General features: G+C 32.5%; 1 protein-coding gene and 1 pseudogene across 1 annotated transcript; one reads left to right on the top strand and one right to left on the bottom strand.

Moving 5' to 3' along the window:
* The first annotated feature begins 829 nt into the window (after positions 1-829).
* Positions 830-3,421, top strand: LOC149885055 (uncharacterized). The gene is made up of 2 exons (XM_090096721.1): positions 830-1,174; positions 1,333-3,421. The coding sequence occupies exons 1-2, from the start codon at positions 956-958 to the stop codon at positions 3,211-3,213; spliced, it is 2,100 nt and encodes a 699-aa protein (XP_089952847.1). The 5' UTR covers positions 830-955; the 3' UTR covers positions 3,214-3,421.
* LOC149885054 (uncharacterized) lies at positions 3,222-9,674 on the bottom strand (annotated as a pseudogene).
* Positions 9,675-10,863: the final 1,189 nt, after the last annotated feature.

Genomic DNA, 10,863 nt, shown 5'->3' with positions numbered 1-10,863 from the left:
CTCATTCATTATGGTTTTTAATCTACTTAGTCCTTTCATATGGCAGTAGGTACTCTTCATGCGGTTGATTTCAGCATGAATACTTTCTCCCCTTACTTTCCATAAGTACCTAGTCCTACTCCCCATTTTCTAATGAAAGATAATGCATGGTACTCCAGCATATGAAGCTTGGGTGTGATTGAAGCGTTTGGCCAGTTTACACAGAAGTACTTCATGGAATCTTTGATTCAATTTTCTGTAACCAATAATATGTATATATATATATATATATATATATATATATATATATATACAAAATATATAATGTGTTGTTATAGTATAATAATACAAATACTCTTGTTCGTTTGAGAGTGCTCGATACTATTGAATATATTATATTATATATATATATATATATATATATATATATATATATATATATATATATATATATATATATATATATATATACAGTGTTGAGTATTTTAAAAAGTATTTTAAATGAAAGTATTTAAAATACTATTTAAAATTTTGTATTATTTTTATTTTTATTTGAAATGCTTTTATTCATTAGTATTTTCAATTTTATTTCAAATACTTTTCAAGGCCATTTTTTATTTTGTTTAAAACACAAAATACAAAATACTTTTCCACCAACAGCAAATTAATTAAAACTTGGTTTCCAAAAGTGTAATAATAAGACGACTACATTCTATATACGTTATGTATTTCATCCTGACGTTGATCCTCTTTTACTATTTAAATATCATTTCTTAATTCATTGTGCACAATGAATTATGCACATCGAGCCATATATAGTCATTGAACTACATATTCATTGTGCACAATGAATTACACAATGACGCAACTACAAAAAGTTCTTTGGCTGGATTGAGCTGCCTTAGACCACCCTTGGTAATGGTAATTTGTTATTTAATTACTATATTAGAGGGAACCAATCTACCAAAAATTCAAAATGGCGGAAGAGAGGGAAACGACTAAAATTCTAGAAAATGAAAATGCTGAGAGTGAACAAGCCGTCCCTGCCATACTTGATGGAAAATTTTTCAAAATTATATCTAAAAGTAAAACTACAGGGGATGTTAAAATTATTGCACAGTGTATGTTATGTGTTGGCAAAAAAACCTACAGTGGTTCACTGAAAGCAACTTCTAATTTTACTCAACATCTTCAGGTATGTATATAACTACAAAAACACTATATTATATTGCGCACTAAACATTAAAAACAATAAACTCATAAAGCAACACAGACAAACGCTAATGCTATAACATAACACAAATAAATGCAATAATCTCGGTTGATTGACTGTTGTTGTTGTTGTTGTTGCAGAATGCTCATGGCAAAAAGCGAATCGAGGAATACAAGCAGCACAAGGTTTCAGTTGCAAAACAGCGTAAGCGCTCGGTAACTGAGATGGAATCTGGAGTTGGAGGTGGACCTTCTGTCGAATCTGGTCCTGCTTCTAAGAAGTTGAAACAAATGCATATTATGCCTCGAAATCAAACATCCATTTCACAGGATGAAGTTGACAAGCTTATTGCTGACTACGTTGTGCAAGAAATGCGCCCCTTGATCACAGTGGAAAAGCCGGCGTTCAAAAATTTGATCCACGGACTCAATCGCAATGTCAGTATACCTTGTCGCAAAACATTAGGCAAGCGATTAAACGCCCGTTTGCAAAAAATCCGTGATGATAAAAGAACAGTCTTCAGTAAAGTACCATTTGTTTGTACAACAGCTGACATTTGGTCAGTGAACCAAAAGAGCTACTTAGGAATGACAGCTCACTATATTGATATTAGTACTGAATGCTCAGTATCACGCATATCTGTTGCTCTTTCCTGTCAACGTTTTGTTGGAAGTCATACTTACGACTCAGTGGCTGCAATGATCTCAAAAATTCATAATGATTATGGGTTACACGTGGAAAAAATTACAGCAACAGTAACAGATAATGCCTCTAACTTCAGCAAAGCCTTCCGAGAATATTTTGTAGATACTAGCAGTACTGCATCTGGTTCAGGGATCTCTGCAACTGCTGAAGAACAAATTCAGGAAACAGGAACTGGTAATGATGATGAAGCAGAAAATTCCGACAATGATGTTGAAATAGCGGACATGACTGCAGTCCTAAATTTACCAGTTAGCGAAGACACGGATGATGATACTGAAGTTGTTCTGCCTCACCATGAAGCTTGCAATAGTCACTCTCTCAGCCTCGCATCAACTACTGATGCAGATAAAGCATGTGATTCTGATGCTAATTTCAAACGTCTTTATCGAGCTGCATTGGCCAAGTGTACCAGCATTTGGAATTTGCTTCATAGAAGTTCCAAGGCATCGGATGCTGTGAAAAAAATTATCGCAAGGGCAATACTGATACCAGTCCCTACACGATGGAACTCCCGGCATGATGCATTGAAATGCATTCTCCAGTTGCAAGATAAGCTTGGAGAAATATGCGACGTTTTGAAGTTGCCAAAGTTCAAAAAGAAGGAGTTAGAATGTCTAGAAGAGTATGTAATGATAATGGCTCCTATTGCTGTTGCCATTGACAGGTTACAAAGTGACAATGTGTACTTTGGCGATGTATTTCCGACGCTGCACACCGTACAGCAGAAGTTGCAGGACCTGCAGCAGAAATCACTGAAGCATGCTAAGAAATTTGCAGAATCTATGCTTACAAGCTTGAAAACAAGATTTGAGGTTCATCTATCATTTTCTGAACATAATGCCAGCAGGATAGTTGCAGCAGTATCGCATCCCTACTTCAAAATGAGATGGGTTCCGGGTGATAAAAAAGATTTCTGTCGTGATCTCTTCGTTCGTGCAGCTAAGTCTCAGCAACAACAGTTGTTGGACAGAGCTAATACTATTTCTGGCCCTGACCCACTTCCAGCTACTCAATCAGCTGGTGGCAGTGGCATGAGTGATGATTTTTTCTCGTTTAGCGAAATTAACATTGCAGAACAAACAACAGTCAACAACGAATGTTTATCGTACTTAAGCGACTCTGGTACGGATTTTAAAATCTTGGCAAAATATGAAGTTATAAAACACGTATTTGTGAGGTACAATACGACCTTACCTTCATCCGCACCTGTTGAGCGGTTATTTAGCACCGCTGGACAAATTCAGACGCCACGAAGGAACTGTCTTAGTGATGCAACATTCGAAAAACTGTTACTTTTAAAGGCCAATAAATGTTGATTTAAAGGTTAAATTATGTCAATAAAGTTGTGATGTACGATTCGAGTCGTTACAATTCCAGTATTTTGTACTTTGTATTTAAAATAGTTTTATAATGTATTTTTATTTGAAATACTTTCCTTGTATTTTATTTTTATTTTCATTTCAAATACTTTTTAGGTAGACTATTTTATTTTTATTTCAAATACTTTTAAAAAGTATTTTGCCCAGCACTGTATATATATATATATATATATATATATATATATATATATATATATATATATATATATATATATATTGGTTACAGAAAATAACACAATGACTTAAAAAAACAAAGATAAAGATCAAATGACAAAAATGATTTTCTCTATTTGTTATAAATATTGTTGTATTAGTTTTGGCATTAGGCTTTTCCACATTTGCTACTTGATAAAACATTTTGAAGGAATCCCCTCCATAGACACCTCCTATTTTGATATGGATTTCATTGTCTTTAATCTTGTTGTATAATAATTTGTTGCTAAATTATAGTAATTAGTTGTTGCTAAAATTATAAGAAAAATTATATTACTATTATATAAAAATTTTATTATTTTATTATTATCATATTATTATTATTAAGAAAAATTAGTTTTTGTTTTTATAGTATTGCATTTAATTCTAGTATTTTTAAGTAATTTAATTAATTGTAGTATGTTAAAGCATTTTTTAAAAAAGGTTTGTTTGTACCTATCTAGTCTATCTAGTACATTTGTTATACGTTGTTGTAGATTTTTGATATATGCACATGGTAGTTCCTTGATTTCATAAGAACTTTTTGAATCTTTTTTTTTCAACCATGAATGGAGCGTTTTTAACAATAAGATCATCAGATTAGAGTGCGCCAAGTTCCCGTATTTACGGGAACTACGGGAGCGGGATCCTGTTCCTGCTTTTGGTATTTTAAATACGGGAACGGGATCCTGTTCCCGTAATAAATAAAATACGGGAACAGGAAATTCCCGTTCTTGTTCCCGTACGTCATTCGATGTTACGGGGTTTTCCCGTAATTATTATATTATAATATATAATATATAATATTATCATTATCATCATCATTTTAAAAATATATATTTATTTTATTACATTTTTAAAAATCTTTAAAAAGAACATTTTAGTTTGTTCAGTTATTTCCATTGGGTTTGTCTTTTGACATTTCTTCAAAATTCAAAGTGGAAATTAGCCCCATGGGCATTATATCCAAGTGTAGACTTTAATTTCCACTTTGAATTTTGAAGAAATGTCAAAAGACCAACCCACTGGGAATAACTGAACAAACTAAAATGCTCTTTTTAAAGATTTTTAAAAAAGTAATAAAATATAATGAAATATAATTCATATATATATTTATATATTATAATATAATATAAGAAATACGGGAAAAGCCGTATTTTTACAAGTTTCCCGCATTTTACCATGTTTCCCGCTTTTTTACGCGATTCCCGCTATTTTATGATTCGCGCGCATATATTCCCGTTTATTTTAAGATTTTAAGATTTATGTTATAAATTTGGTACTAATACTAGGAACAAACTACTATAACTATAAGGTAAATATATATAAATATTATAATAATTTAAAATTATAATTAGGTTTAAGACCTAATTATAATTTTTTTTTAAGCAGTTTACTGTCTTCGTTTCTTTGCTAACTTTCTTCTTTTCTTTGCTAACTTTCTTCTTTTCCTTACTAACTTTCTTCTTTTCTTTACTAACTTTCTTCTTTTCTTTACTAACTTTCTTCTTTTCTTTACTAATTTCTTCGTTTCTTTACTAATTTCTTCGTTTCTTTACTAATTTCTTCTTTTCTTTATTAACTTTTTTCTTTTCTTTACTAACTTCTTCTTTTCTTTACTAACTTTCGTCTTTTCTTTACTAACTTTTCTTCCTGCTGGTGCTCCTTCTCCAAAGGTTCCTAAGCTTGGTATGCGTCCTCAGTGGCCTGTTGATCATTTTGAAAATGTGCGTCTTGTTACGGAGGTTACTAGGTTTGTTGTCGAAAGTGATCAATCTTTTAGGATTGTCGATCATCCCTCTTTTCTTCCAATGACGCGACAGGCAACCAAGGGTCAGTACAATCCAGTATCAGCCCGTCAGGTGTCCCGTAAATATATTCCTAGGTTATATGCTTTCATGAAGAAGAAGGTTTTCACACTCATTAACCAGGACAAGCCTGATATGGACGGTGTTGGGTTCACGAGCGACATTTGGACTTCAAAGACAAATGCTTCCTTTCAAAGTCTGACGCTGCACTACATTGACAAACATTTTGCTATGAAACGTTTCATGCTTCGTCTCGAGTCCTTCCCAGAGTCACATACAGCTGAAAATATTTGTTCAAAACTTTCGGTTATCATAGACAGCTTTGAGTTTGGTAGGAATGTGTTTAGGTGGGCCACTACAGATGGTGGTGCTCCGGTGGTTAAAGCGGTTAATATTTGTCCTGAAATCAACACTGGCCTCCGATGTGTCGACCACACTATTCATCTCATCGTCACCAAAGCACTAGAGAAATGCAAAGGTTGGTCCATAATAAATAAGAAGGTGTCTCGTTTGGTTGGTCATTTTTCACATTCCGCCAAGGCTACTGCTGTCCTCAAACGAATTGCAATAGCAGCTAATTGCAATCGTACCACGCTTGTGCAGCGTGTTGTCACTCGTTGGAATTCTGACCTCAGACAACTTGAGTCAGTTCTTGATCTTTATGATTCGTTGCAAACAATGGCGGAGAATGACACTTCTTTGGACGAATTTCTTCCATAAATGGATGATAAGCTAGTCATTTCTGCCCTTGCCAATGTCCTCCAACTTTTTCAGTGTTTCTCTGATCTTGCTAGTTCTGATAAAGGTCCCACACTCCACGTCGTCATTCCTGAACTTATTTCAATTTCTGCAAAATTGAACACTTTGAACCGCTCCCCGCCAAATGAGATAGTAGGTGAAGTAGGTTGGGCGTTGAAGGCTGAGTTGGATGCGAGGTTCCCCGACTGTGGTGTAAACACAGTTGAGTATGCTGTCGCACATTTTATGGATCCAAGGTACAAAGGTGTTGCTCTCAAGAAGTACGACAAGTACAACGCCACACGGGATTTAGTTGTTCAAGGACTCCTTATGTTGACTCATGGTGATGGAAGTTCCCCAACTGGCACTCCAACACCCCCTTTGGTGATAGATGAGGATGAGGATGATCCAATGGCTGCAATGTTGCGTGAGTCTTATGGATCCAACCCCACAAAACGTGGTCCAGAGTCAAATATGATGGTAGAGGTCAATTTTGAGGTAGATGTCTATGTTAAGGAACCAGTTGTCCCTCGTGATTCCAATGTCCTGGAGTGGTGGAAGACTAATCGTAAGAAGTTTCCATTTATGTCAAGGTTTGCTAGGAAAATCCTATGTGTCCCTGCCGCATCGGCAACCTCTGAACGAGTATTCTCCACTGCTGGGAACATCATCTCCGAACGAAGGACCAACCTTAATATAGGAAACATTGAAATGTTAGTCTATATGAAGGAGAATTTCAGAGAGTTGGACAGGTTAGGCGTCACTGACTGGCCAGGTTTTGCTTGAATAGTTCCATACTTCTATTTTTTCTTTTTTGTCTATTCTATTACTATTTTTTATTCTTCTTTATTCTTATTCTTTTTTGTAGTATCATGATTTATTCTTTGTAATTTCCTAAATCTTCTATGTTGTTAAGTTAATAAATTTAAAAAATAAAAAATAAAAAATAAAAAAGAATCCAAAAAAAAACAAACACCTAAACCAAAATAAACCACAAAAAAAAAACAAATTACATAACCAGGAAAAAAAAGGAAAAAAAAAAGCAGGAAAAAAAACCAGGAAAAATAATACAGGAAATATTAGACGTTCCAGGTGAAAAACGGGAACAGGAACGGGATTTTCCCGTTCCCGCTTTTTAAAAAACGGGAACGGGAATTCCCGTTCCCGTTTTTTTCCAAGTCCGGGAAATGAATCCCGTTCCCGGAAATTCCCGCTTTCGTTTCCCGGAAAACGGGAATTGTCACAGCCTACATCAGATGATCATTTCTTAGCCACATTTCTTTGTTTTGCATCAGAAGTACATATCACATTGTTGTTTTTCAACCACCTAAAATGATGTTTTTTTTTTATTATCAATAACTATTAAAAGTATTGAATTTGTATTTTCAAGATTTCTATATAATAATTGCAATCTTGTGTACCTAGATAATATTTTCATGTTGATATAAGTATTGCTCATGTTTGCTTTTAAACTGATCATTTCTTCAGCAGATATTTTGGCTTTTGAAATATTTGATTTGCTCAAAATATATTCTTTTTCATTTTCATTAATAGATTTCAAAAGAGTAGCAGTTTGCTTGATTGTAGAACTGATGCTTTCTCCACATGTTTTGCTCATTATGTTTTAGCTATAATTGTCGTCTGCGAATTATGCGTAAACATACATCTGAACTTTCTTTGTAAGCTCTTGGTGTTGATGTAAAGCATAAGGGCTAAAATATTGTGTAATTTATTTAAAATATTCAAAAAATCATACTATAGTTTCCTAATAAAAAAATAAAAGCATTTTTGTTTTAGTAATTTTACAGTCTCTGTTTTTGTAAAGATAGTCTTACCCTTGGTCCACCTGTTGGAAGTTCAATTACATTGGATGTTGTTTGAGACATTTTTTGTTTTATTACATGCAGAGCAGCATCTTCAATATTTCTCGTTATAACACTTGTTGAATCCAATAGTTGTTGAACTTGATATCGTAGTTGTCTGACAAGTTTTTTGATGTTTCTTTTGTTCTGAAAGTTGTGCGACTTTAAACAATTTACCACAACCTTGCTTGCATACTTCTTGTAAGCATGGGAATTTCGAAGTTCGAAATTCGATGATTTCGTAATTTCGGATGTTTCGATCTAAATTTCGGTCCGAAATGTATTCAAAATTGGATCGAAACTAATTTCGAGTCGAAATTTTTCCACAAGTTTTGGGTCGAAATAAATTTCGTATCGAAATTTATATTGAATTTCGAAAGACGAAATTTCGAATTTATCAGAAAAATAAATTTCGCGAATTTCGAAAGAACGAGACTGGCAGGTAAATCGAATTTCGCAATTTCGTGAATTTAGAAAAAAACAAAAATCGAAATTTGAAACATACCGAATTTTCGCCTAAATTTCGTCAAATTTGGAACTAATTCGCCTATTTCGTCTTATCTCGTCAATTTTGATTTTATTTTGATACTTTCGAAATAATTTTGTTGATTTCGTGCAATAATTAATAAAACGTCGAAATTAATTTTATTACTTTTGGTAGATTAAATTTTTCATTAAATTTCAACCAGTGGGAGTATTAATTTCGCCTCATGAGTATTAATTTCGCCTCTTTTTTTTAATTTCGATAGGTTCGTTTTAATCTTGCTGGTTTCTTATTAATTTCGATAATTTTGATTTAATTTCGCTGGTTTTGTATTAAATTCGATTTGAATATAAATATTGACAATTTTAACTTAAAACTCATCATTTTGTTAACCAAAACTACTACTACTAGTTTCTCTGTGCTACTACTGCTACAGTGCTACTTTTTGGATTTAAATTTGATTTGATTTAAATGTTTCTACTGCAAAAGAAATAATAAATTACAATTTATTTAATTTCATTTCATTTCATTTTATTTCATTTTATAATAAATTAAGGTGAAAATGGGGAAAATAACAAAATTAAATCGAAATATACGAAATTAGAACGAAATAAACGAAATTAAAACAAAATAAACGAAACTATTACTTCTTTTAATAATTTTGTATCTTGTAGGGGAAAATTTTGGGTTTTAAGGGGATTTCGCGAAATTAACAAAATTAACTGAACTAACGAAATAATTTCGACCTTCCAAAATTATATCGAAATCAACGAAATTAGATCAAAATTGTCGAATTTTACTTCAATATGCTGAGTTCTTTCTAATTTCGGTGATTTCGATTTCGAATACCGTCAATCCGAAAATGTGGGTAAAGTACAATTTCGCGAATTTCGAAAAACCGAAATTTTTAAACATTACAAATTCACGAATTTCGAAATTACGAAATTAAAACTTATGTTTAATTTCGTGTCAAATTCGTTACTTTCAATGACCCGAAATTATACGAAATTATTTCGCGAAATTAAACAATCCAAAAAATCGAAATTTCGTTCTCAATTTCGATCCGAAATTGAAACACGAATTTCGTTTCGTTTAATTTCGTCGATTTCGAAGGCCGAAATTCCCATGCTTAACTTCTTGCAAATTTTCTATCATTTCAATGGTATTGGTTGATGAAATTAACCCATCACTTGGAATTGAAAAGGAACATTTAGGGCATTTTGTTTTTGATATTAGTTTGCCAATAATAAGTGGTAATAGACATAGTGCGCAGAATGAATGAAGACATTTTTTTATAATAATTGGTCTATGCATAATGTCGTTGCAAATAGTACACACACAAAGATGCACATGAGGGTTTAAGATGCAGTTAATATCTTGCAGCTAAAGATTAAATTTTGTTTGAGGTAAAAGTTAAGATTGTATCCCAGCAAGCACACAATGTTGAAACAACGTTGAAATAACGTTGATCAACGTTATTTCAACGTTGTGTGCTTGTTGGGATGTTATTTATTATATGTCTAGTCCAAGTATTTTCACTATAACTGATACTTAAAAGTCTTCCACTTATCTTTTTCTTTTTTATTCTTCCTTTATTGGCTTTAAAGCAAACACATTCAGTTGCATTGCAATTATCAGGCTAAGATCTTTATTTTAGTTCAGTGTTTAAACCTTATTCAATATTTTTTAATATTTAAAAGCATCTATAACACATTTTTTGAGGATGCATATTTAGGTGGTCCTTATCGATTCGGATAAAAAAGCCAAATTCTATTCTAACGATATGTTTTGTTAAAAGAACACTACTAGACTTTCTCCACATATTCTGCATAATGTTTTTAGTTTTGTTTTGTGGGACTTTTTTCACGTGTTTTTTTATTGCTAAAATATAAGATTTGATGTACAAAATTTTTAAACTTAAAAAAGTACCGGACTCTGATTTTTTTTTTTATTATAAAGTTAAAACCATCTTTTTTTTAAATATAGCTTTAAAGCATAAAAATTCTAATAAACGCTGAATTATTATGTTTTAGTAGTAAGGATGACCATAAAATAATTTCCGATTTTCCTGCGTATTTTATCACATAAAAGTTAATAAATTTAAGTATTTCAAAGAAAATGTGTTTTCCTTGGCCCCCCTTTTTACAGTTTGTAAATTTATATCTGCTATGTACATCTTCAGAGCAATGATATGACCTTTTTTATTAGGTTATGGTAAAAGACCATTACAAAAAATAATCAAAATTACGATGTTGTTGTTTCTAAAGTAACGCATGCGTATAATAAATGTCCGCAAATGCTTAAAATTAAACCACCGTGAACCCATAAACCAATCTTATTTTATCGGATTATTATTTTCAGTGCAGTAAACATTAAAAAAAACAAACACACTAAGTCAAGTCTCAAACAGAGCTTGTAATTTGCGTGCGGTTTTTGCGTTTGTGAACGTACGCGTGGGTGCGTGTCAGGTGTCTTTGTAAGCTTTTAAAATTACCAAAAGACT

This window comes from Hydra viridissima, unplaced genomic scaffold (assembly GCF_058129835.1).
Source record: "Hydra viridissima isolate aposymbiotic clone 2 unplaced genomic scaffold, HvirCarnegie_v1 scaffold_8, whole genome shotgun sequence".
Classification (NCBI taxonomy): Eukaryota; Metazoa; Cnidaria; class Hydrozoa; order Anthoathecata; family Hydridae; genus Hydra; species Hydra viridissima.
This window is presented reverse-complemented; position numbering and strand designations above follow the sequence as displayed.